At 43.0% G+C, this 27334-nt stretch overlaps 1 protein-coding gene across 4 annotated transcripts in view; it reads right to left on the reverse strand.

The window, feature by feature from the left end:
• Positions 1-1634: 1634 nt before the first annotated feature.
• Positions 1635-27334, reverse strand: part of LOC114656944 (ral guanine nucleotide dissociation stimulator-like) — a 190648-nt gene continuing 164948 nt past the window's right edge. For 3 of the 4 annotated variants that reach the window (XM_051931793.1, XM_051931792.1, XM_051931789.1), the window contains exons 10-19: positions 24787-24864; positions 23466-23552; positions 23353-23385; positions 20889-21010; positions 20704-20799; positions 19758-19977; positions 16604-16678; positions 14775-15032; positions 8803-8917; positions 1635-3958 (exon numbers count right to left, since the gene is read on the reverse strand). In XM_051931793.1, coding sequence (XP_051787753.1) covers positions 3783-3958; positions 8803-8917; positions 14775-15032; positions 16604-16678; positions 19758-19977; positions 20704-20799; positions 20889-21010; positions 23353-23385; positions 23466-23552; positions 24787-24864 — 1260 coding nt within the window. In that variant the 3' untranslated portion in view covers positions 1635-3782. The remainder of the gene's footprint in view (positions 3959-8802; positions 8918-14774; positions 15033-16603; positions 16679-19757; positions 19978-20703; positions 20800-20888; positions 21011-23352; positions 23386-23465; positions 23553-24786; positions 24865-27334) is intronic. The other variant, XM_051931791.1, reaches the window with a different exon arrangement.

Raw genomic sequence — 27334 nt, forward strand, 5'->3', positions numbered from 1 at the left:
TTACCTGTCATTTAACAAGTCATAAAAAAAATACAGAAATATGAATTGCTTTAGCATGGGTGTTAATGAAGGAAAGGCACTTTTATATAACCACGATACTGCAGGCTCAGTAACTCTCGTGTGTGACCCCAAAGTAAGTCACGTTACTTACCTCTGACTCACTAAGACTACGTACAGGAAGTCTAGGCCTGAAAACCTCTGAAAATGTGACATGGCCTTTACACTGTAATAATAATAATTCTTTGAGTAGTAAGAAAAGCGCTATATAAATGCAAAGTGCTCAGCAATTGCAGGTTAAGGGCCACATCACATGATGAGACTTGTGGTTGTGGTGTGCATCAGACTTGATGACTGCAGTTGCTGATCCTGTCGCCAGACCTTGTCAGTTTACACGATTGTGAATTGCTGAGCATGTCACATTTAGCGCCCATATGCCAACCTTCCAGCACAGTAACTTGCTGCCTGACACAGTCGTTAACAGGTACAGCGAGTTCAGCCACAATATCTGCCTTTTTCTTTTTGTCTTTTCTCCATTCTGTTGTGGTACATCAAACATGAGACATCAGACAGACGAGCTTCTCTTCTGTGGGTGAGATCCAAAATATTTGTGTTCCTTACTCCTCATCGCTCCATTCTTTGTGTTGTAATTCTGGATGTGCATTCATTGGTTGTCAGCTGTCATACACACTGAGCCCATCTTTAAGACTAAACACAAATTTCAGGAGTGAGTCATGGACTTTCTGGGGGTGTCAAACTACACGATGGGCAATCAGTGAAGTGTACCACCGGACTACCTCTGACTCACTAAGACTACGTACAGGAAGTCTAGGCCTGAAAACCTCTGAAAATGTGACATGGCCTTTACACTGTAATAATAATTCTTTGAGTAGTAAGAAAAGCGCTATATAAATGCAAAGTGCTCAGCAATTGCAGGTTAAGGGCCCAACAGAGCAGAGTCCCTGTTGGCATTTACGGGATTCAAACCGGCAACCTTCTGATTGCCAGTGCAGATCCCTAGCCTCAGAGCCACCACTCCACCACTATACCTGAAAAGCACCTGGGGATGGCAGGAAGGCTTTAGACACAAAGGTCTGTAATCCTGGAGTAGGTTGGTACCGGCCCACCTAGCCTTGGGTCTTGTTCAAAAAGCGGACGGCACCCTTACACTATTTTAAGATTAGGCACCTACTCTAAATTTTTAAGATTAGGGACTTGGTGTCTGCGGTGGGTTGGCACCCTGCCCAGGATTGGTTCCCTGCCTTGTGCCCTGTGTTGGCTGGGATTGGCTCCAGCAGACCCCCCGTGACCCTGTGTTCGGATTCAGCGGGTTAGAAAATGGATGGATGGATGGACTTGGTGTACCTGGACTTACCCCCACGAACCTTAAGTTCAGGGTTTGTAGTAGGGGTTGACCAGTCTAAAACAAACAACAAGAAGTTAATGGCATTCGCTTTTTGAACAAGACCCCTAGCCTTCAATGCGGGCACGCTGGTTCTTAACTTGATTTTTTCAAATTAAAACACGTTTTTCTTTTCCCACCCCTTACCGAATGAGGAGACACAATCCTGTCCTTTGGAATGAACCCAGCATTGAGGCAGCAATGGTAAGAAGCGACACATAGGGGGCACCAATGCTCACGTACAGCACACTGTTTTCTTTATTGTACATGTTGGTTTTTGGCCAATATAATACACAGTGCCTTATTGTTAGAGACACACAATGGCTCTAAAATACAAAAAATGACTTTACAAGTTTGACAAGGAAAACAGAGGCATTTCAACCAAAATGTAATGTAATAAACAATGATTGTGTTATAAACATTATATATATATATATATATATTAATTTATAATTACATAGGAAAAAAATGTACAATGCTACACATACACTATATACAAATCAATAAATAATGAACACCAGGAAGAGGGTACTGCGGGTATTTTTTACCCACAACTCCATTTCTTTAGAAAAAATGGGAAAAAAAAAAGTAGACGTTTTTCAAGTAAAAAGAGCCACATGTGGCACGAGACTGAGGAGTCTAAATGGCGACTGCAACCATCCAACGCTTTGGGGCTTTTCTGTAGAAGACCACCCCCAACTCATCCTAAGGCTCGCCCCCCCCCCTTTTCTTTGGCGATTGTTTTCAACGGAGGCTCATGGGGTCAGGAGGGAGTGACAATGTGAGGGGATGGCTTGGCGATTCTGTGGCCCCAATTCCCATCACCCTGCTGAGCTCATAAGGCCACCTCGTGGAAATGCAGAGAGATTCGGCGTCAAGAAGGAGAAACACGAGTCTTTAGTAAACAAGAAGAAATGGAGTAAAATACAAAACGAGAATATCCAGGTAAATTGCCACTCACACAGTGTCATTTTATTTCAGCCCACCTCCATCTCCTCACCCCACCTGACCCCTCGCATTCACAGGAATGCCGGCCAGCATGTAACAGACTCTTCCAGCGTTTGCAATGTTTTGTGGCACAAAAATTAAAAACAAAGCCGTGCTGCTAGTTTCTTGTTAAGTGGGGCGCACCGACCAGCTTGGTAGGGTGGGTCATCCATTAAGAGGGTGGACATGTAAAAAATAATCCCTGGCAGGAAGACTGCCAAGTTAAGTGCTACTGACCCCAATTATAACACGAGTGGACCCTCCTACTGTCCATCGCACCCCAGCTCAAATTGTGTCAAGGTGACTGTTTATATTAAAAGAAAATGGAAGTGAGAAATGGTAACGACTCTTGGATGAGGAGACAGTGTATTGGTCAGTAAAGGCATTCACTGCGATGTAAGAGACTGCCCCCATCATGCCCTGCTCCTAGCCCTACCCCTTAGTCTTTGGCACATACCTTAGAAACCCAGAGTGACAGCAATACAAAGTTAGAAAAGGTCACATGTAGGCACCGCACGTGCCTTGAAGGCACTCTGCACTCAGAAGTTAGCGACCCCAACCCTCAACACTCCCCCCCCCCCACACACACACACACACACACGCACATGCCAATGTCCACCAAGTTCCATCTCAAGGAGGGCAACCGCTGGCTTATCCAAAGCAGGGTCCCACCTAATACTGTGTAAAGTGATTCAAGTCCTCGTGCCAGCGCTACCCACCTTACTGTCCTTTGTAGTCAGGGCAGACACATGTCATCAGTGTCATTGTCCTTAACAGGGGGCAGGGTGAACTCAATAACCCACCGCGGCTCCCCTTCTAGTTCTGTAGTGGACAGAAGCAAACACCTCACAAATGTGACATCAAGTGTTTGTCAGGTCTGCTAAGTCAGTTGCTCAAAGCAGCAGCTCAATCTGCAGAAAAGGTGCTTTTCTTAATCTCAGTTCAAATTTAGTGTTACGCCGAGTCCTCAACAGGGTGGCAGCAGAAAAGTGAGAGGAGAGAACTAACCACCCGTCCCGTGTCCATCCCATGAAAATGCCACTTGGTAACCACATGCCTTTGATAATCCGTGACCGATCCTCGACAAACTGGGACCTGCGGTCTTTCTGTGAAATCGCCAACCGGAAAGTTGGCAAACCGTTCCTTGCCCACAGAAAGCGTTTCTGATTTTTGTGTTTCACCTCATGGGCACACAGTGGCTGTGCCTTCCATAGCTCTGGGCACGGCTGATCTGAAGCACCACTCCATCCTACTGCACAGTTCCTAGTGTCCATACCTTATGCCCTTGGCAATGCTCACAGCACACTGTGCTTTAGGTTTTGCTCATTTTTCTGAGCCATGAGGCTGGGCCTTCTGCCCCCTGCATCCCCCCCACCCCACTGCACCAGCAGAAAGTCTAGAAGATGCCCTTGGCAATCTTGAGGCCCTTCTGCTTCATGCGGGGGAGGGTGGAGCTTGCCACGTGCTTTGCCCGGCTCCCCTTGGAAAAGCCCCGCTTCTTAAGGACAAAGTCATAGTTGGCAGACGAGTTCATGGCGTAGAAGACGTTGGCATTGTCTGGAATCTTCAGCTCTGTAAGCAAACAGCAGCAAAAATTAATAAAACAAAATAAATGGCAACAGGAAACTGTAAAATAAATGAGCACTTCCAGGATTGTTCTATAAGAAAAATTGGTGGTGGGGGGGGTTTGGGGCAACTTCCCAAACTAATGTGTAACAAGTCGTGAATACGAGCAGCACTGGAAAAATCTAACAAGATGTCCATGGAATTAGCCCTACTCTGTATACCATTCAAGGCCATGAGGCCTAACAAAACAAGGACTCCTCATTTTGTAGATAGATAGATAGATAGATAGATAGATAGATAGATAGATAGAAATGGAAGGCACTATATAATAGATAGATAGATAGATAGAAATGGAAGGCACTATATAATAGATAGATAGATAGATACTTTATTAATCCCAATGGGAAATTCACATTCTCCAGCAGCAGCATACTAATACAATAAATAAGATTAAATTAAAGAATGATAATAATGCAGGTGAAAAACAGACAATAACTTTGTATAATGTTAAATGTTAACATTTACCCCCCCGGGTGGAATTGAAGAGTCGATATAGTTGTATAGTGCCTTTTAAAGAATGCTCCGTGTGCACTGGCTTTCTAAAGTAAATAAAGTCAAAGCCTCATAAGGAATTAAAAAAACGAGCATCACAGGAGATAACAAAACGACATTCCATCCATTATTTGGGCCCAGTTTGTAAGAGTTTTGTGATCTCGGAGGCCATTCCAGAAGCATTCAGTGCAGGGCACCACTCACACCAACTGACCTACCTGTAATAACCAATCTTTCTTTTGTATAGCACCTTATAAAACAAGCACTACTTTTAAGAGCCCCTCAAAGTCAATAAGCTAATGTAAAGAACAAACTTGAGCAGCGTTGAAAATCCTCACGTCTACTTGCTTAGTCCAATTTGCACTTTCTATTTCCTAAAGTGCCTTTTAATGTCCGCACTGCTTCCAAGAGCCAACTCATTAAACTACTACTACTTGTGAATTTCCCATTGGGATTAATAAAGTATCTATCTATCTATCTATCTATCTCTACTACATGATACAGAGTTCAGCAGGACGAGTGTCTGTCCATCTCTTTGTTATAAGCACACACACAATGGGTTTCCTTATTTGAGCAGTGCCTTTCAAACCAAGCATTATTTAAAAGAGCTTTTAACAGCCACCTAACTAATCCAACGCATCACAAAGAGTAAATGCACTGGGAGTTGTTCTTTTTGGCACCTTTCCTAGTGGGCACTGCTTTCTAAGAACTCTGCAAAACTGGCTAACTAAGCTAATCGATAATAAACAATAGGGATGAGCAATACAAAAAAGACGAGGGACATTCAAAAAGTTTCTGCACTTTTATATGTTTGTCGGAAAGGCGGGAGGAGGATTAATTGGGCATTAAAAAGTTGGTATAATGCCGGAAAAAATCGCATCGCAAACGAAGAGTGACGATGTAGAAAAATGTCATTTGTTTTTGAAATTCTTAATAAAAGTGTGGAAACTTTTTGAACGTCCCTCATACAACAACAGTCCATCTTCAGTTGGTGTTGCATCTTAATTAGTGCATAATGCGTTTAGGCAAACATATTTTATATGGGAAAGTGTCTTCTTAATACAAAACAATTTATATGTGTTGGAGTGTAAAAGTCATGAATGCATGGAGGTAGCATTTACAAACGTCTTTTATTCACTCATATCTGTCCAACAGTAACATCTGCCAACCTTTATTCTACGTAGGACCTTTCACGACGCCGTCCTCAAAGTCCTTCTCAAGTGCATTCACACTACAGTTCAAAATGTGCCGACATATTGTAGAAAACAGTAAATATAAGGAAAATAAATCAATCTTTGCTTTGGGGAACATTTGTAGATTTAGCACCGTTCATAAGAAGCACAATCAAAGTAAGAGTTTTAAACTCGTTTAAACAGAAAATGGAGTAAATATTGAAATGAAGTCAGAAGAGCATTATTTCTACTGACTACAACATCAAGAAAAGTGCAGTAGGAGGGAAACGTCAGAATAATATTTGCTTATAAGGAAAGGTGCCCTCGAAAACAAATGTACCAAAATGTTTTCCCCAGGAATTAAACACAGTTTAACGGGAATCCATGTATTCATCCATCCATCCATTGTCTCCCGCTTATCCGAGGTCGGGTCGCAGGGGCAGCAGCTTGAGCAGAGATGCCCAGACTTCCCTCTCCCTGGCCACTTCTAGCTCTTCCGGGAGAATCCCGAGGCGTTCCCAGGTCAGCCGGGAGACATAGTCCCTCCAGCGTGTCCTGGGTCTTCCCCGGGGCCTCCTCCCGGTTAGACGTGCCCGGAACACCTCACCAGGGAGGCGTCCAGGAGGCATCCTGATCAGATGCCCGAGCCACCTCATCTGACTCCTCTCGATGCGGAGGAGCAGCGGCTCTACTCTGAGCCCCTCCCGGATGACTGAGCTTCTCACCTTATCTTTAAGGGAAAGCCCAGACACCCTGCGGAGGAAACTCATTTCAGCCGCTTGTATTCGCGATCTCGTTCTTTTGGTCACTACCCATAGCTCATGACCATAGGTGAGGGTAGAAACATAGATCGACTGGTAAATTGAGAGCTTCGTCTTGCGGCTCAGCTCCTTTTTCACCACGACAGACCGATGCAGAGCCCGCATTACTGCGGATGCCGCACCGATCCGCCTGTCGATCTCACGCTCCATTCTTCCCTCACTCGTGAACAAGACCCCGAGATACTTGAACTCCTCCACTTGGGGCAGGATCTCGCTACCAACCCTGAGAGGGCACTCCACCCTTTTCCGGCTGAGGACCATGGTCTTGGATTTGGAGGTGCTGATTCCCATCCCAGCCGCTTCACACTTGCCTGCGAACCGATCTAGAGAGAGCTGAAGATCACGGCCTGATGAAGCAAACAGGACAACATCATCTGCAAAAAACAGTGACCCAATCCTGAGCCCACCAAACCGGACCCCCTCAACGCCCTGGCTGTGCCTAGAAATTCTGTCCATAAAAGTTATGAACAGAATCGGTGACAAAGGGCAGCCCTGGCGGAGTCCAACTCTCACTGGAAACGGGTTCGACTTACTGCCGGCAATGCGGACCAAGCTCTGGCACCGATCGTACAGGGACTAAACAGCCCTTATCAGGGGGGCCGGTACCCCATACTCTCGGAGTACCCCCCACAGGATTCCCCGAGGGACACGGTGGAATGCCTTTTCCAAGTCCACAAAACACATGTAGACTGGTTGGGCAAACTCCCATGCACCCTCTAGGACCCTGCTAAGGGTATAGAGCTGGTCCACTGTTCCGCGACCAGGACGAAAACTACACTGTTCCTCCTGAATCCAAGGCTCGACTATCCGACGGACCCTCCTCTCCAGGACCCCTGAATAGACTTTTCCAGGGAGGCTGAGGAGTGTGATCCCTCTGTAGTTGGAACACACCCTCCGATCCCCCTTCTTAAAGAGGGGGACCACCACCCCGGTCTGCCAATCCAGAGGCACTGTCCCTGATGTCCATGCGATGTTGCAGAGGCGTGTCAACCAAGACAGTCCTACAACATCCAGAGCCTTGAGGCACTCCGGGCGTATCTCATCCACCCCCGGGGCCCTGCCACCAAGGAGTTTTTTGACCACCTCGGTGACCTCAGTCCCAGAGATGGGGGAGCCCACCTCTGAGTCCCCAGGCTCTGCTTCCTCATTGGAAGGCATGTTAATGGGATTGAGGAGGTCTTTGAAGTATTCCCCCCACCGACCCACAACGTCCCGAGTCGAGGTCAGCAGCGCACCATCCCCACCATATACAGTGTTGACACTGCACTGCTTCCCCTTCCTGCTTCCCACATGTCTTGGACACTCGGGTGAAGAGAGGGGCGGAGCTGTCAACTGATCACCACCTGGTGGTGAGTTGGCTTCGATGGTGGGGGAGGATGCCGGTCAGGCGTGGTAGGCCCAAACGTGTTGTGAGGGTCTGCTGGGAACGTCTGGCAGAGCCCCCTGTCAGAAGTAGCTTCAACTCCCACCTCCGGCAGAACTTCGACCACATCCCGAGGGAGGTGGGGGACATTGAGTCCGAATGGGCCATGTTCCGTGCCTCTATTGTTGAGGCAGCTGACCGGAGCTGTGGCCGTAAGGTGGTCGGTGCCTGTCGTGGCGGCAATCCCCGAACCCGTTGGTGGACACCGGCGGTGAAGGATGCCGTCAAGCTGAAGAAGGAGTCCTACAGGACCCTTTTGTCCTGTGGGACCCTGGAGGCAGCTGATAGGTACCGGCAGGCCAAGCAGAATGCGGCTTTGGTAGTTGCTGAGGCAAAAACTCTGGCGTGGGAGGAGTTTGGGGAGGCCATGGAGAACGACTTTCGGACGGCTTCAAGGAGATTCTGGTCCACCGTCCATGTATTCAGATCATTAAAAAGGATAAAGAAGCACATCAATAGGCCAGCAGAGATTCTTAGTAAACACTTTCTGTACAGTTTTTAATAGAAGGGAATTCTTAATTTTTGTATAGCAACACACCTTTATACTGACCAATCAGAGTTCAGGTAACACACACTACATTAGGCATGATTAGTAAGCAGATGTGTGTGATGTATTAATTAATTGGCCCCAGCTTACACATCCCTGAATTGGATTTAGTTATTTAGATAATGGATGGACGCAGATTATTCACAGCCAAGAGAAATCTAACAAGTTGTCTGCCAGAAATCCTTCTCCAAGTTCCAAATGGCTGACAGCAATAACCTCATCTTTATGCATCATTCTGAAACTTTAGAAAGACCTCCTCTTAAAACATGAATGGCACCATATTCAATAAAACTCATCCCTGTATTCAACCCACTATAATAACAACACAGACTGACCTTTCTCCTCAGAGATGACCTGCACCAGCTCGTAGTCCTCTGGCCTCTCCCTGTCCAGATTGTGTTTCACCATAGCTTTCCGTATTACAACTGGTGTTTTATCCTGGCTTGTCACCTGTGTGGAGGGATCAAAAAGAAAGGGAGTGAGGATAAGTCACACACCTGAAAAGTGAGGTTTTTTACGCATTATATGCAGACTTTGGATACAACTGATACATTTGGTGTCCTCCACCTGTAAAGACTACTTGAATAAAATACAGTAACGTATACATTTAGTAAAAAAAAACTGAATTTTTGGAAAGTCCACATTACACAGCCTTTAGTCGTGGGGAGTGTCAGATGTGCTGTGCGCAGTTGCTTATCTTGTTTGCCAGACCATGTCAATTTAAACAACTGAACATCACTGCCTGTGTCTCACTGAACATCCGAGTGCTGACTTTCTAGCACAGTTGTGCTCACCCCTTTTTCTGACAACCAATCGGGTGCCGCCTGATGGACCCAGCGCCATACAAATTATTATCAGCCACAATCTTGGCCCCTTTATTTCTTTATTCCATTCTGCCGTGGTAGTAAAACAGGAGACATCAGACAGACGGGCTTCTCTTTAGTTTCTAAGTTCCAAAACACCCACCTTCCTTATTGTTTGTCTCTGCACTAAATGCATTGTACTTCCAGATGAGCATTCAGCGGTTGTCAGCTCTCGTACACACAGAACCCACCGCTACAGATAGTCTGAGCCACAGACTAGCTGGTTATGTCACATTAAACGACTGATTTCATGGAAGTGCGCTGCTAATTGGCTTCGACGTGCTAGGATTACATAAATGAAGACCAGGGCTGTGGAGTCAGAGTCAGTGTCAGAAGCAATTATTGCCTTACAGGAGTTGGGGTCTGACTAAATGTAAATTTTAATACAATATATTAAACGTTCACTTACACTAATTCAATTAAACTTTTTTCTTCTATCCTTTTGATAAAATATAGCCTCTTTTTTAAAATATTATTTAATTTCTGTATATATATAAAATCCAACGTCCATCTGTATGTCTGTCCGCATGAGAGAACTACTTAACGGAATTAGATTGTGGTTTTTTTTATTCTATGATTTGCTTGAACATTCCGGTTGACTTTGAGGCTTCTTTCATCGCACTAAGTATTGTAGTTTGGTTGTGGCACCATTTTATTCACATGAATCCGAGAGACAGGCTGGGGACGGAGGAGATGGGGAGATGTGATGTCAGGAGTGGGGAGCTGGGCGCGTCCCTCCTCAGTCACACGCCAGCTTCCGTTTGAGTTGATGTACCTCTAGCCACGTGTTGGCGTGCACCTTGTCTCTGCTTAGCTAGCGATACCGGTTTCTTCAGCAGACATTATCATCTACAGATTGTTAAGGAGTAATGTTTGACGTTTTTGAGAGAGGGAGAGATCACAGCTACGTGTGTTTTATAGGATACCTGCTCATTGGCAGAGATACCACGGCTACGTGCTCGTCTCCCCACACGGGGGAATGCTCTCCCGTCAGAGCTCAACACGATCAGATACAATGCCAATGTTTGACGTTGGAGCATACCGACCTTCCGCTTGGCCAGAGATACCTTGCCAACTTTTTACATTTCTGGCAAAGAGATCACAGCGCCCCGATAGCAAAACCAAAAATATTATACATCAAGAGGCCCTATTAATATAAATTCTTATCAATACAAATTATTACATTTTTAAAAATTTTTTAATTGATTTTTAAAGTTTGTCCCGTTTGACTACTACGCGGACAGAGCTGCTGGAGACAGCTAGTAAATACAACAAAGCCACAGCAGCATCACTACAGCCTTTAAGCATAAACTTTAACAGGTTAGAGTGCTAAAATGAATTCCGATGATTTCACAATGGCAGTGATGAAATGCCTGGTGTGTTTTCAATCAACACAGACTCATTCACTAGTCTAATTATAAACAGAGGAGTCGGATTTGGTGGTACCATAAATTGAGGGGTCAGAATCAGAGCCAAAGCTTTTGAGCATGGACTCCAAAACCCTGATAAAAATTATGGCTGAAAATTGCAGGAAAGGTCTCACAGCGTGACGTAGCCTTTAACACTGTCACACATTATTCTTGGTGTAGGTTTGATTTATCTACAGTGAAGTGTTTTGAATATTATGCCAACAGCGCATTAATGGTCTTATTTTAGTAGTCTTTGTTATCTGCCTGCAGTGGTAGGCTAAGCTATAGAGCAGGGGTGGCAAACTCCAGGGGCCTCATGCATAACGCCGTGCGTAGAATTTGCACTATAACATGACGTAAGCACAAAAGCCGAAATGTGCTTATGCACAGAAAAATCCAGATGCAGGAATCTGTGCGTTCGCCAACTTTCGCATTCTTCAGCTACATAAATCCCGCTCAGCGTGGAAATAAACGCACGCGCCTGCTGTCCCGCCCCAAATCCTCCCAGAATTACGCCTCTTTGAATATGCAAATCAATATAAATAGCCCTTAATCCCAGCGTTCTGTGAAAAGGCAATGGCAAAAGTATGAGGAAAAATAGAAGAATTTCAGCGAATACCAAATGGAGGCAAAGAAAAACATACTATTTGTTGGTTTAAACAGTTATACAGTGGAACCTCTAGATACGAGTTTAATTCGTTCCAGCACTGAGCTTGTATAGCGAATTTCTCGTATCTAGAACAAACTTCCCCATTGAAAATAATGGAAATCCAGTTAATCCGTTCCGCACCCCAAATATATTAACATAAAAATCAATTTTCCTAACAAATAACACTGATAAATTATATATACTGTAGTCTACCTTTAATAAATAACAGTGGTAAATAATATAAGTGATTATTAAAAGAATCAAAACAGGTGTCCAAAGTGCAGTAGAGCATTCAATAAATGTTTAAATAAATAATCCTTAAAACAGTTGTGAAGTGGAGGTTTAAAATACACAAGAATAACAATCCTTTAACACGAGGTTAAAACGTCAAAAGGATGCAGTCTTTAAAAAACAGACGACAATCCCCGGTGCTTCTTCTCTGTTAGCGTGTCACCTGCGGGCTCTGTAACAGGCGAGACACTCTTCATGCAGCTGACCTTCTGCACACCGTCCTGCTTAAGCTGTTTGGCTGGCCTGTTCAGGTACACGCGAGCCTCCTGTCCTGTTCTCTCTCGTTCTCTCTCGTGTTCTCTCTCTCTCTCTCTCGATGTGGGCAGTTACCCACCTGTGCACTTAAGTGAGAAACGCAGACACCGCAAATCGCGGCTCGCAACTGCTACCACGCCCCCTCGCTAAGCTGAGACCTATACCCACAGCCTGGCTCGTTACGCGAGCCAATGCTCGCATTTACATCAGAAATTTTCGCTCATACTTTCCTCGTATTTTGAATTTCTCGTATACAGACGTGATCGTATCTCGAGGTTCCACTGTATAAGCAACAAAAGGAAGTTGATCGAGTGACATAGCGTATCGGAGAAACTCAAAGGCTCAAGTTCACAAAGTCACACAGTGCCCGAAATAAAGAAGAAGTTGTCACATATCAAATTTGGCGTGAAAAAGGCGAGTCGTAGCCAACCGTCTGAGTGTCACATGAAAGCTTATTAGGATACAGTGAAAAAAAGGCACACAGTGCGAAAAAAGCAAGAAATGTCAACTTTAATGTCAAAATTTCCACTTTAATCACGTAGTTTATTTTGTCATTAAAGTAGAACATCATAAACTTCATCTTGAAATCATTTACTAGTTTCTCAAATCCCATCGTAACTAAGTAGCACGTTAAAAGCTTTGTTTTGTATTTGATTTTATATGTGCTCTGTGTGCCTGAATCACTACGTGCTCTTCCTCCGACAAGACACAGAATCCATTACGTTCGTAATATTACAGCTCTCTGAGTAATTACAATACTGAGAAGTATACGTGATATCATTTTCATGATGATACGAGTTAAAGCATGTTATTAAACATGGGACCACGGTGGCGCAGTGATTGTTCATGTCTTACAGCAAGAGGCTTGCTGCGCCATGCGTGGCCTTCAATGAAATGCTTTATTACAGAAGTACTGTCTTTTTCAAACGTACTAACCCCCAATTCCTGTCCTTATTTTTCTTTCACCAAATTCCCAATTGCCACACAATCAGCTCTGTAATAGACGTAAAGCCATCTGTAAGTTTAGAACGCCGATTCTTCAAAACGTTTAAGGAACATCGAAATATCTTCGTAATGTTTAATTATTCTATCCATCTATCCTTCCAGTGTCACGCCAGCCACAGCATGAAAACAGCGCGAGGCAGGAACAAACCGTGAACGAAACTCAAGCTTGCTAGCGCTGCGGCACCGTGTAGTTAAAGTTTTATATGTATAATATAATCAACATATTTTGCTGCATTTCATCATAAAAATGATATCGTCATCATATGCAAATACGTGCTTTATAAAGTGGTTCAGGATGTGCAATATTATAACTGTATCATAAGTACAATTACCTCACTGTAACTTGCAAGTACAAACAGTTCTACAAGGAGCACTTGAGCCGCCGTCATCGATGTGGATCTAAGAAAGGGTAACCACACAGGAACAGTGGCACTGCTTTGACGCTGGGTGCCACCAGTCTGCAAAACCTAATGGAGAACTTGCGTACGACAGGGTATGAGGTACCATGGAAAAGTGCGTGGCCTTACGCCAAGTGTAGGTTTTATACATCGCGATTTGAACGTGGAAACATTCTTACGCAACATTTCTGTGCATACGCACAGTTTATACATGAGGCTCCAGGCCTGGAGTGCTGCAGTGGCTGCAGGTTTTCATTCTTACCATCTTAATTAGTGACCAGTTTTTGCTACTGATTACTTCTTTTAATTAACTTGACTCAGGCCCCATAGTTGTTTCTTTTTCTTTAATTAGCTGCTAAACAATAATGAGACACAAAACAAGGTGCCACATTACCAGCTCACCTGTGCCCATCACACAATATCTGAAAATAAAGAGAGGTGATGGTCTTGGTAAGGCTGATCTCTCAGGTCACCAAAACATGTTGACAGTGCTCTTAGAAAGAACAGAAAAACAACACTTTTCAAAATGTGTGCTGTGGCAAGCCATGGAATTAAATAATGGGTTTAATTAACAGCAAGAATTGGCTTCTCATTAAGAAAGTGATTGGAGTGACATTGGTTGGAGTTTGAAGCCCCAGTTTAGCTGGTCATCTGTTAGCTCGTTTCACATCTCATTTCTGCTTGGCTGTCATTTAATGAAGAAAGGAATCAATTCAGAGGGCTGAACTCTTCTAACAGGGCTATTAAAGTGATGGGGAAAAAGTTAATTAGCAGTGAAAAGTGGTCCCTGATTAGGAAAAGGGTTACAATGAAAACCTGCAGCCACTGCGGCCCTCAGAGGACTGGAGTTCGCCACCCATGCTATAGAGGCTTCATTCTTGAATTTTATGTTTTATTAATTTGTTATACTTTATGATCTTTCAATGCACTAAACAGTATATTCAGTGCCGTGTTTTGGTTTTTCTGTGTGTGCTTACAGCCGCCACCTTACACCTACTCGATAGATTCAGCTTTTGCTTGGCTTTGTTCTTGTCAAGGAACAGTGCTAACCTGTGCCATTACTTTCTGCAGGATGAAGTTCAGTTTGCTCTAGATTGTTTCGTATAATCTCTCAGGCAAATATATTATGAATCAAAATTTATTTTATTTGTATTGTAAACATTCATCAACCCCAGCATGAAAACTCAAAGTGCACTATACATTTGTTCTGCTACTGACAGACTTAAGCCAAGCCAGCCTGGTGGCTTGTTAGGCGAGTTTATTTGGGATGGGGACTTCACACAAAAGACTGATGAGCTTTACCTGTGTGGTCCAGAAGGGCATCCACTTACTTGAGGAAGGGAAAGGGATTCAGACTGACAGCGCGACATGACAATCACATCACAGTGATACTGAAGTGGTTAAGTTCTAAAGTCAAAGCCGGACCAGCTCACTCACCAGGATGCTTTTGTACATATTGCCATTGTCGACGTCCAGACTGACGCGGATGATGCAGCAGTCGTCCACCTGCTGGTTGTAAAGAGGCAGTGAAAGTGATGAGTAGCTGGAGATGCCCGAGACAGAGCGCTTATGTGACCGGGATGCTGTGACAGGAGTGGAGGACACTGAGGAGGAGGAGGCGCTGCTGGAGCCTGAGCCAGAGGTAGAACCAATACCAGAGGTGTCCAGAGATGATAGCGACGTGGACTCCCAGAACTGTACCAAGAGAAGGAGACAAGACAGAAACTCATCAGAACCATTCTCTACGGCTGGCACGCAGCAAAAATAGCAGCTGACTAAAAGGAAAGTACATGCCATCAGATATACCCTCCCAAAACCCTGACCCCTTCTTCCTAGCCCCTAACCTGGCCTCTTTATTCTAGCAGTGGATGTGCCATTTTTCTATTGGGATGCACATAGCTTTGTTGGTGTGAGTTTGTGCCACTAATGCCAGCTCCTGGCTACACTTAAGTACGGTTTCATTTTCGTGTAGCCATGGTAGCTGCACCGTTCTCCTATCTGACTGGGATGAGATGAGAATCTATGTAATCCGGGTTATATTTCACATGTATTTCTATCGTTTAGTCTTTCATGAGTTGTGGCAGATCTGTGTCCATATCCCTTACGCAGAAAAATGTCCACGCTGCACCCAGAAAGTGGCAAATCGCCAGTTACCCTGCCACCTTCCTGAATGAAATAAGATATAACATAGCAGGAAAGCACTGACCTTACAGTCACGTATCTGTGCTTCACGTATACATTCGCTCAGTTAAATAACTGGAGAGGAGAAGGTGAACAGGTTAGAGGAAGTGGGATTTACTTCTGATTTGAAAACACTTAACCATATCAGTTAGCATTTATGATGATTTTTGGGGTTCATTTTGAATTTTATATAGTGCCTTTCCAGGTGAATACAATTCCAGTCCAATTTACATTTTTTAAGTAGGGTTGTAGTCTGAAAAACGACTTTTGTGAGGTCACATTGTGAACCAGTGGTGGGAAAATTTATTTGTTTCATATTCTGCAGCTGCTAGCCACTACAGGCCACACCACCCACCACATAAATGAACAACTGAAAGATACGACTATATTTTAGGACACAGTGTCACTCTTGGTGAACATCATTAATCACAGGAGGATTAAGTTAACCAAGCCATGAGATTTGGATGTTCTTCTAAAATTTGTCAGCTCCAGCCGTTAATCTTCATATAACTGAGGGTGCAGTCATCTCATCAACTCTTTAGTGCTATGGGGGCCCACAGTGGAGAGGTCTGGACTGTAAACCCCTTGGCTACAGGTTCCCTCCTCATGAGTGAATGTTTTAATTTGAAGGTTCCTCAAGTGTGGGCTTATAGGAACCACGGTATCATGGTGCTCACTGCAGAAAGAGGCTGAATAAACTTAAAACTTGTTTATTTTTATGCATCTCTAGGTGGGTGTAACACTTCCCCCAATAACTTTCAAGTATCCCATCAGATATCACCATTTAAATACACAGACCCAAAATTATAAAAACCGTTACACATTATCACACCTTCAAAGACAACCATGCCAGGCCAGGCTTCAGAATCTCATTTCATGCACACACGCACACACACACACACACACACACACCACAAGTGCACATACAGTAAAGCATTCTATCATTAGGCTTACACTTTAAAATACACTTAATATATTCTCCTTCTGGCAGTAAATTTTTAATATATATATATTCTACATCTGAGCATTCCGAATTATTGTACATTCAACTTTTCGGAAAATGCAGATAAAAATGCTGAAAGTACCGTCAGGCAATGCTCTGGAAGGTTGGACCCCTTGCCTAGGGCTGAATGGGAATGTTTTACGGTAGGCGTGGAGCTCTACAAAAGGAATTAAACGGGAGTCAGCAGGCTAGTCTTCAACATGACAGTAACGTCCATCTCAGTGAGCTTGGCACAGTCATGGCCACATCAGGCATCACTGGCATCACAAGTGCCATGCCACCATGGCAGCTGGAGCTGTGCTTATTAAAATACATGGTGAGCTGGCAGTTAAAGGTCAATTACAACAGCATTAGATTTCTTTAATAGAAAAAAAAAATTCCTTGCCAATACAAATTAATAACAATTGCCAGGCAGGGTGCCTTCAGCCCACGCTGTGCCTCAGCAGGCGTTGAGCTTTACAATCACCATGTATAATAAAGCAAATGAAATGCAAGGAAATGAAGTTTCATGCCTGAATGAAATGAACTGAAATGATGGAAGAACAACTGACAAAAAATATAGAGAAGAAACAGCACAATTAACAAATCATTTAAAATATACATGCGGAGGTACAAAGCTTTGTAATTGCACATGCTGTATGTATATACACTGCTTTTTGTAATGAGTTCGGTCACAAAAGCATTTAGAGAGCAACTCAAAGTAAAGAAAAAATAAATAAAAATTCAATTACGTGGTACACCACCTTTCTTATAGAGCACCACTATAAGGCAAAATAACATTGCAGGGTGGCACATTTATTCTTTTATATAGTGCCATTCTTACAGTAGAATTAAGGATAGAGGATAAAGAAATGTAATGGTTTTATAAAGTGCCATGTCATAGCACATTGAGCTTGTTAAAAAAAAAAAAAAAAAAAAAAAAAAAAAAAAAAAAAAAGGTAACTGTATATAATAAATCAGGGAAGAGCAAAGTCAATCCTGGAGGGCCGTAGTGGCTGCAAGTTTTTGTTGCAACCCAATTTCTTTTTTAGACACCAATCCTGGCAAATGACAGACTGTTTTTAGGGCTTGTTCATTTTTTCATCCTGTCATGTCAAGTCATTCTCATACTGCACAATTCAAATGAAATATTTCAATAAACCAGACAGTTCATAAATGAATAGTCACAGGAGTCATTGGAAACACCTTAGATGGAGGTCTGCTGGTTTCCTTGTCCTATGCATCTTATTGCTAAAAAAGAGCCATTAAAATACAGCAAATGCAGCTTTTTAAGACTAACAGGAGCAATGAAGGGTGGGGAATCTTAACAAGCAAGGCAACTAAGAAGAAAAATGTTGCCTGAGCAATAAGTGCTTCAATGGCAATAACTGACTTTACATTAAGAAACTGGGTTGGAACAAAAACCTGCAGTCACTATGGCCATTAAGAACAGACTTTGCCCACCCCCTGTGATAAATCAACATATTAGTGTTATATAGCACCTTTAAGTGTGAACTACCAAAGGGGTTTATCAATAAAAAAAAACAACTAAACAGTTGTACACAGAGGTTAGCACAGCTGCCTCAAAGCTACAGAATCCTAGGTTTACATCCTAGCCCAGATCCTGTCTGTAAGGAACTTGTATGTTCTTCCAGCGTCAGCATGGATTTTCCTCCCACATCCCATATATGTGTGTGTGTGTGTGTGTGTGTGCGTGCGCACAATGCAAACTGGTCACTTGAAATCAGTCCTGCGAGTGTGAGTGGTACCCCATCCAGAGCTGGTTCCTGCCTTATTTCCTAAGCTGCTGGAATAGGTACAGGCCCCCCATGACATTAAATTGGATAATCAGATCAGAAGATGAGAGCAATTAAAGACAACCAACTATATTTGTTTTATGTGGTGGCTTTCTAAGCAGGTCTTCCTCAAGTTTGAAGAAGAAAAAAAATAAAAATAAATAAAAGTTGTCCAGGATAACTAAACATAATTACAGCGCCATTCTTAACTGGGACTACCACAGAGGGCTTTAAAAAATAAAAATGAACAATACGTTCCTGAAAGCATCAGGTGCTTGACAGAAACATTTCAGGCAGGGCTTACTTGAACACACACCCTCATTTAATCATAACAGGGCAGTTTAGATTTACCACAGAAATTTATAGGAACCTCTGTGGGAAGATGGGAGGAAAACTGAACAAATCTCTACAGACATGGGAAGAGCATGCAGTCTCCACACAGGAGGGAATTCAACCTCAGAGCTGTGGAGCTGTAAGGCAGTTACACCAACTGCTGCTTTACCATGCTGCTCACAAATTAAATAAACGCCTTAATAAAATGCTCTCTTCTAATGAAAGTGTCACACGTATCTTTTAACATGACACGTTTCCTGTTCTATTGCTTGTTCACCACCTTGAAGTGATCTACTAGCCTGTTTAGGCATTTCTCCATAGCACTGCTAGCCAGATGGCGAAGCAGCAGATGATTCTTGGGTCTTGATCTCAGCGACATCCCTACAGAGCACTTGGCAATATTCTCAACAAAAGGCTCAGTAAGAAATAAAAACTGACTAATATCTGGTAGCTTCTTGTAAGCACATCAGCTTTCTGACAGTCTGCTGTGTGAAAGGTGCTATATAAAACTAAATAATGCCTTCTGCTGCTGTCTAAGAACTTAATTGTGCCCAATGCCTTGGCACTGCTCCTGGATTGATGAGTACTAGTTATGTTATATCTTATTTATATAAAGCAAGGGCTAATTAGGTCAATTTGAGTGACAAACACCCGTCAAGGAACTCCTAGATATGTTTACAGTACAGAGTAGATCTCAAGGGGATGCGGCAGCGCTCACAAAGCACCACATGATGTCACCTCTGTGGGGTGACGTGGCAACACCTGAATGACACCATTGTGGGATCAATGTTATACGAGGCACCCTTTGTTACTGGAGGCCCATATCATCATCTTTCAAGATCACGTCTGCCACCTTGTGTGTCTCATATAAAATTTAATTTCAAACACAGTGTTCACTGTTCTAATACCACTACCTAACAAAACCTGGCACAGAGCTGAAACACATCGCTGTAGCAGTGCCAAAAGAAGAGAGGCGTTTGTTACAGAGAATTATAAACGGCTGTGTTTTCCCAGTATGGCAGGTAGCCAAGAGCATGGCACAGCCAATCGTTTCCTTGTGACAGCTGCCTAAAGCACCTGAGAGCAGTCACGATTCCACCTAAACAAACAACCCGACAGGTGACTTACCTTCTTTTCATGAGAATCTGGGGAATCTGAAATGAAGCTGATGTTGATCTCCTCCACATCAGAACTGCTGGAGCCAGCAGAGGTCACACTGACCGAGTCTGCCCCGTCTCCGCTCCCCCCTCCACCTCCCAAGTAGGGACCATAGCGCAGCTGATCAAAGGACTTGGAGTGGGAGCTGCCTGCACTGCTACAGGAGGGGTCGCTGGTGGCCGGCTGCCGACTGGAAAGAAACAAAAGCTGCATGAATGGCCATCCCGTGGTGGAGAGGGGCAACCACATGAAAGCTGAAAGTTACAAAAAGTCCTTGGCGCACAAACCTCCCAGGAGCGGAGATAAGAGGAAAATACCCCACTGTTCCCCAGTTTTTATCTTGTATAGTGCCTTTCACTATACAAGTAAAGAGAATAGTCTCCATTTAAACTTTCAGAGCGTACATTATTTCAGACATTTTCTCAGATCCATTTATACATTCGAGCTTAATATTGAATGAAACATTAAAACACAGACAAAGATACAAGTATGTAAATACAATTTCTTTTTATAGCACCTTCCAGGCTGCGCCCTTCCTTTAGTCACTTATAAACTTTTCAGTTTAATATTGATTAACTGAAATACATAGACAGGTGAAGGTGTAAGAAATTATGAAAAGCTGACCCAACATTACTTAATGCAGCACCTTTCAGTTGGAGATATACCTCAAAGCACATCCGAGACCCCCTTAAAATAACAGTTTAAAATGAATGAGTTCATTCAAACACATACAAAGGCGGAGGCACAGGAGAGCTTCAAAAATAATTGAATTCATAAATCTCTGAGATTTTGAAGAGCTTTTAAGACCCTTGTATCAAGAGTGAAGCGCAGAACCCTGAAATGCATTGATGGCCGACATACATCATTAATACTCTACTGTACCACTCATTCACCCCAATGCCATGCAGCTACTTACTCGCTCCAGCGCTTTATAATTCCTGTATTCTTCTTGGTTTTCAGAGTGTTGCTGGCCGACTCTGACAGAGGCTCAATCTCACATGACTGGCTGTAACTATGGAGAAGAAAACAGCCACCATGTTACAACACAGCAGGCCCACTGGCTTGGTAATGCGATCCACAAAAAAGACTCGTCTTACTTACCTTTCTGCCTCACTGAGGCGATCCACCCCCAAAAACCAGTCCACAAACTGGGAATTCTGAGTGAAGTTGTAGTTGTTGCAGGCCGACTGAAGCAGCTTGATTTGAGCAATCACTTCAAACTCCTGGAGGGAGGCAAGAAACAAAGAAATGCCCTGAGTAACTGCTGTTTGTGATGTTTTCATCCGATATACTTTATTGATCCCCAAGGGGAAACTGTCTTTTCATATGACCTTCGGAGGTCAGAGCCCAGTTTTAGCCATTAAGGGCCTTGCTCATGGGCCAAAAAAAGAATAAGATCTCTGTTAAGACAGAAAGCAAGCTTTGTGCCATTAGGTGGTCTAGGTAGCCCATTTTATAGTAAATGCATTTCAAAGGTTGTGCACAGAAATGCAGAGAAAAATGTTGCACTACATCATACTCTATATCAGCGGACCACAGAGCAAGAAAATATATATATTATTAATAACTAGCCATTCCTCTTGGCTTCGCCCGCATAGAAGTGAAACAGGACAGTGAGGAGGACCCTGCCCGGCTCCCCACTCCTGATGTCATGCTTCTCCTTCCCCTCGGCCCACAGACTCTGCCTCAGATCAGCGCAAATAAATCGGTACTGCAAGTGAACAATGATACATAGCACAGTGAGAGAAGTTGCAAAATCAACAGGAGCGTTAAAGCAAATTATAGAAAAACTAGCTGTGTAAGCACGTGCTGTGAAAAGCCCAGAGTCCTAGAAACTATTGAAATCGTCAGGAAAAAAATTGAAATGTGGAGATGTCAGGTAATTGAAAGGAACTGCTCTGGGTATCTCTCTCCTAAGAGGATTAGTTTTACCGACGTGCTCGCCTCACTTGTGTATTAGCGGTGGGAGGAAAAGTAAAAGGATAGCGGCTAAGCGACTTTGTGTTTCTTTGGAGGTTTCGTTTTGCTGATATGCTGGCCCTGCTTGTGTTATTAGCAGCTAAGTGAAGTTTCTGTTTCCTCGGAGCAAGTAAATTATAGAAAAAAACCCAATCTAAATCCGTTAAGTAGTTCTCTTGTGAAAAGTGGACAGACACTGGATTTTTATTTATTATAATTATATATATATATATATATATACACACACACACAAACGGCATTCGTAGTCTGAATCACAATCTGATTGTATGGGTGGTTACCTACCAGGTAACGCTTGTGGTTGGTCAGCAAGTCGGCTAACATCCGTCATGGTGCCCTCTTTCAGTTGCGAGAAGCAGATCATAGAATGGTTGAAAATAGTTTACTGTCAAATAAATGCAAAGAGTACACGACACGTGTTTCGCCCTCATTCTGGGCTCATCAGGTGTACACACTCCACTGCACTCCCTCTCGGGAATCGAACCTCGGACGTCCCATACAATCAGATTGTGACACAGACTTCGAATGCCGTGAATGTAATTACCCCGATCTACATGCTGTCAAATAAACGAACCACACGCCGTGGCGCAACGTTAGGGGCATCGCCTCTGGCGCTGACGTCCGAGGTTCGATTCCCGAGAGGGAGTGCAGTGGAGTGTGTACACCTGATGAGCCCAGAATGAGGGCGAAACACGTGTCGTGTACTCTTTGCATTTATTTGACAGTAAACTATTGCAACCAATATATATATATATATATATATATATATATATATATATATATATATATATATAGAGAGAGAGAGAGAGAGATTACCAAGGTAAACTGTATAAAAGTCAAAGTATTACCAACATCCAGACAGTATTGTGATTCCAATATGGCTATTCTATCTTGAAAAGTTTAAAAAAAAAAAAGGATATTTGGGTGCTCTGTGAGGCCAATAAATATGTTTTATATAGCATCCTTCACAGCATGTTTTGTCAAAGCAGTGGTAGTGCTGCTGCTTTGCAGTAAGGAGACTGTGGAAGATTGTGGGTTTGCTTCCCGGTTCCTCCCTGTGTGGATAGCGCTTTGAGTACTGAGAAAAGCGCTATATAAATGTAATGAATTATTATTAATATACGCCACCTTAACTAAACTTTGAGACTTCATTCAAAAGAAAAAAAAAACAGAACCAAAATAATGTGCTGCCCTTAATATGTATATAACACATTTCATAGTAAATATTAATATAATAATGTAAATATTAATACTAGTATATTTCATAACACATTTGGGAGCTGTGCATTGAAAAGACACAAAGAAATTGCAGGAGAGGAGTACGGAGTTAAATAAAAATGAGCACCAGGTATAATGAATGAGTGAGAGCGTGTGTTTTTCAACGCTATTTGAGATGAGTTAAACAGGCAGCTGCCTAGCTTGAGAGGGTCACTTCCACTGCACAAATGCAGAGAACAATAATGAACCTGTGTTGGTCACTCAGCAAAGATAGTGAGCAGGGGCCCAGTCACAAAAGGGAACCCTACATCTGAATAACTCTCGCAGCCAGCGCACACACTTACTAAAACAGAAAATAAACTCCTCTTACCTTTCTTCTCTTCTCAAAGTTTATCAGTCCACCCTATAAATAAAACAAGGGGTGTTTAGAATGAGCAGGGGTTACGGACAGTGGGCCTTCATGGTCTAGATCAAGAAACTCACCTCCAGGTTGTCCTTCATGGCTGTGTCCATCATAACTAGGTCAGTGAGGAAAGTGCCCAAATAAGGAATGGTTCCTTGCATCACACCCTACAATAAAAAAGACCAGTGGTGAAGCTGCAGCTACTTACAAATCTAACGCAATGTTACTCCAAGCTTTATTATGGAGCGGTGGCACTGGTAAAAGGTACAACAGGTAAAGGTCACCTCAAACACCACAGGCAGAGCAAAGTGTCTGCATAATTAGCTTACATTAGACTGCTGCTTGCAGTCTTCCCTGAGAAACTAACGAGAATCTGTGTTTTCATGTCAGTGTTTAGGCCAAAACACTCCTTTCTAAAGGTACCATTCAGGATATCTTTATTATCTAAAGGTTACCTGAAGGTACTAGTCAGGTTGTCTTAATTATAACCTTTCTCAGTGATGTCGATGATACCACACTACCTAAAAAATAAGACTCCAATGGGAAGAGTTCTACAAATTCAAATTTTTGAAAACATAGCACACATGCATCACTAGAGGGCACCACAATTCTGCATTTGACAAATAGTGTGGGCCAAATGGAGTTGATCCCAATTTCAGCAGCCAAAAAACAAATAATAATAAAAAAAAATATATAGTATTGCAAACTCAACCACCTCTGGCTTTCTGAAACCAAGAGAATCACTGGTTCTGTCAAAAAGATGCTCACAGTTCAAATGCCAGTGTGACACCAGTCCGGAATTGGCTGCCTGCTCAGAAGCCAAAAGGAGGAACCCCCCCACCAGTTCATACCCCAGTGAAGATACCGGGCAGCAGGAAGACTGAGTTGCTCTCTGCAAAGGGAGAATTCAAGTTCAAATTGCAAGGAGTCAAGTTACTGACTTCTTGTGCCGCGGATGATGAGCTGTTAGGCGCTGATGCATATACAGGGTGGTCCAGATCTAATTATGCAATTTTCATTACGCTATTACTTATTAAGTTTATTACATAGAGAATTCATAAAAAATTTTTTGTTGCCAATACATGGCAGCACCTGCCCTGCATTTGTTTATTACAAGATATTTTGAACAATTCTTTTGTCTTGCATTGTTTTCCTGCATTGCATTAAAAGTTGCATAATTAGATCTGGACCAGCCTATATATGACAGGATGTGACAAAAGGGGTTCCCTGTGTGACCCTAAACTAGAGTTGGCTACCTCGTCAAACTCTTTTCCTTCTGAAGAGGCTAAACCCCCAAAGATAACATTGCCTGGTAGAGGAACTTTACAGGTGACTGATATACGTGAACACAATTAGGGAAATCACAGGGAACCTGAGAGTATAAAAAGCTCAAATGCCTACCATCTCCCTTTGCTGCTGCTGCCGCTTCTGTGCTCTTTTTGGATTGATCTCCAGGGTGGCAAATTTGGATGTCCCCTCCTGAAAAAAAAAGTAAACTGCATTAAAGTACTCAGGATTTCAAAAATGAATCAAACCCTGACCCAAAAGAGTGTGTTTAGTTATGTCACTTTGTAAAAGTATGGCACCCAAGTGCATGGCAATAAGAAGGGTCAATGTGGACTCCCTGCTTTGGGACCTAAAACATTATGAAACATTTAGTGTGAAAATGCCTACGTCTCCCTCACAGTCCACACTCACAAATGACCTGGCACAGCACCATAACGGACTAAAAAAAAAAACCTTTTGACCTTTCTTTAAATTTATTTTTAATTTTTTTAAACAAGATTACTTAATACAGCAAACACAAATAAATTTCAATGTTTCCAGAATCTTATCATCGGTCTAACAGTTCCATGGGCCGCTTGATGTTATTGAACTGATGGACCACTAGATGGTAGTTGTGCAGCATGTCACTAGGGGTGGCTTTTCAAAGGCAGGTCTGCACCAAACTTCTCAACAACCATGGAGTTAATTCTGAGCTCCTGAACTGGCATTGTGGCACAGCCAGCTCACTTACTCGGGACTCTGTAAACCAGCATCATGGCAGCCAAAAAGAAACTTCACTTTCAGACAACTGATGTAGTCTCTAGCCCAAAACTGTCAATTTTGTTCCTCCTGGTGTCTCTTATATTATGCTAAGTTTGTAATGACCTGGGCTGCTGCACAATTGCAAAGCATATAACAATAATTATTCATGTTTTTTTATAGTGGTTTCATTAAAACACAATCAGAAATAATATGCATACAGAATAATGAGTTGCGTATCCTGTCAGAAGCAGGCACAAGTTAAGCAAGTCACTGTGCCTGCCAGTCTGTCTTTGACACGTGCATAAATGTACATGCCAGCATCACAATTATCGTGCCAATCAGCTGGAGCACCAGATGGCAGAACTTTTTCAGCTTTCACACGGGATTTGTGGTTGTATGTCAAGCTACCCACTGTGCCACATCATCAGCCTTTTAAAGGTCACAGGCAGAATGCTAAACAAGACATTCGAGAATAATGCTTATACTGCATTTTACAGAGAAGTCTTCCAAAAGGCACGTCGCCAAACAAAATGGTGCTGCTTTACAGAACTATCAAAAGCAGGCTTTATATAGCACCTTTATTTTTAGATTGGGAATTATTAATAAACATTTTGCCAATACCTTCCATAGCCTTTTGTGCTTTTGGTTTACATAAAGCCTTTTACAGAAAAACAACAAGCAAAAACACTTTTCCTAGGCATTCTTGCTTTGCTTTATATAGTGCCTTTTACAATGAAGACTATTAGAGAGAACATTGGTTATAATCACCTTTCCAATGGTGGGGACTATTAAAGGCATTTTTGCCAAACTTTGTTTGGTTTTATATAGCACCTAGGTGCTGTCTAGGTGCCGCTCCTGCCTTACGCCCTATGCTTTCTGGGATTGGCTCCAGCCTCCCCGCAATGCTGCTCAGGAATTAGCAGGTTTGGAAAATGGATGGATGGATACTGATCACTATCAAACCCACTTTGCCACGAAAAACTTCTTTGTTTAATATAGCACACACCGTATTATCTGAATGTAAGAACCAACTGCATTAAATTTCATGTAGGGTCCGTAATGGTTACTTTGGTAAAGCATAGTCTCTTTCACGTAGCTCCTTTCATAATAAACACTGCCACAAAGTATTTTCCCCATGAAATCAACTTTTTAAAAGTACCTTTACTATTTACAAAGTCAACAACAGACCTATATTATATATAGTGCCTTTCACTGCATTTCAAAGTAATTTATCCATATTACTAACCGAGAATGCTAAACCGGATGATGGACGCAGGCACATCCGGCCATGGGCCGTAGCTGCAAAAAGACGTACTGCGCAGGCGCAAGAAAGGGCGGACGGGATACACACCAAGAGGGGGATTTAACAAGCCCCTGGAACACAAAAAAAAAGAACACAAAACCACCCCACACACCCTACAAGCAACGGACGGGACACACACAAAGAGGGGGATTCAACAAGCCCCTGGAACACAAAACGAAAGAAGACGCTCGCTCAACAATAATCCTCACCCACACCCCCCCCCCCCACAATCAATAAGAAGTGACACCCAAAGCCACATATCTAAAGGAAACGTCCATATTAAACATACGTCATCTCAAAACCTTCACACTAGGCAGCATAGGTGGATCTCATTAAAATAAAGCACTATTAACCATTCAACTGGAGAAAAGGCTCCATATTAACAGTGAGTGCGATCCTCCTTATTACTTATACATATTTCGCACGCTGAGGAACAAACAAGTCATGCATACACGGTCACGGGTACAAAACGATTCGGATCGGATAACGGGACCAAACACACGAACACGAATGAAACCAAAAAAATACACGCCGGCGCATACAACGCGCTTCGGAAAATACGTGAGAAAAAATGCCTCGGATCAAAAAACGCAAAGCTCAAGTAACCCCGTTACAGAG

This window comes from Erpetoichthys calabaricus, chromosome 9 (assembly GCF_900747795.2).
Source record: "Erpetoichthys calabaricus chromosome 9, fErpCal1.3, whole genome shotgun sequence".
NCBI classification, from domain to species: domain Eukaryota; kingdom Metazoa; phylum Chordata; class Cladistia; order Polypteriformes; family Polypteridae; genus Erpetoichthys; species Erpetoichthys calabaricus.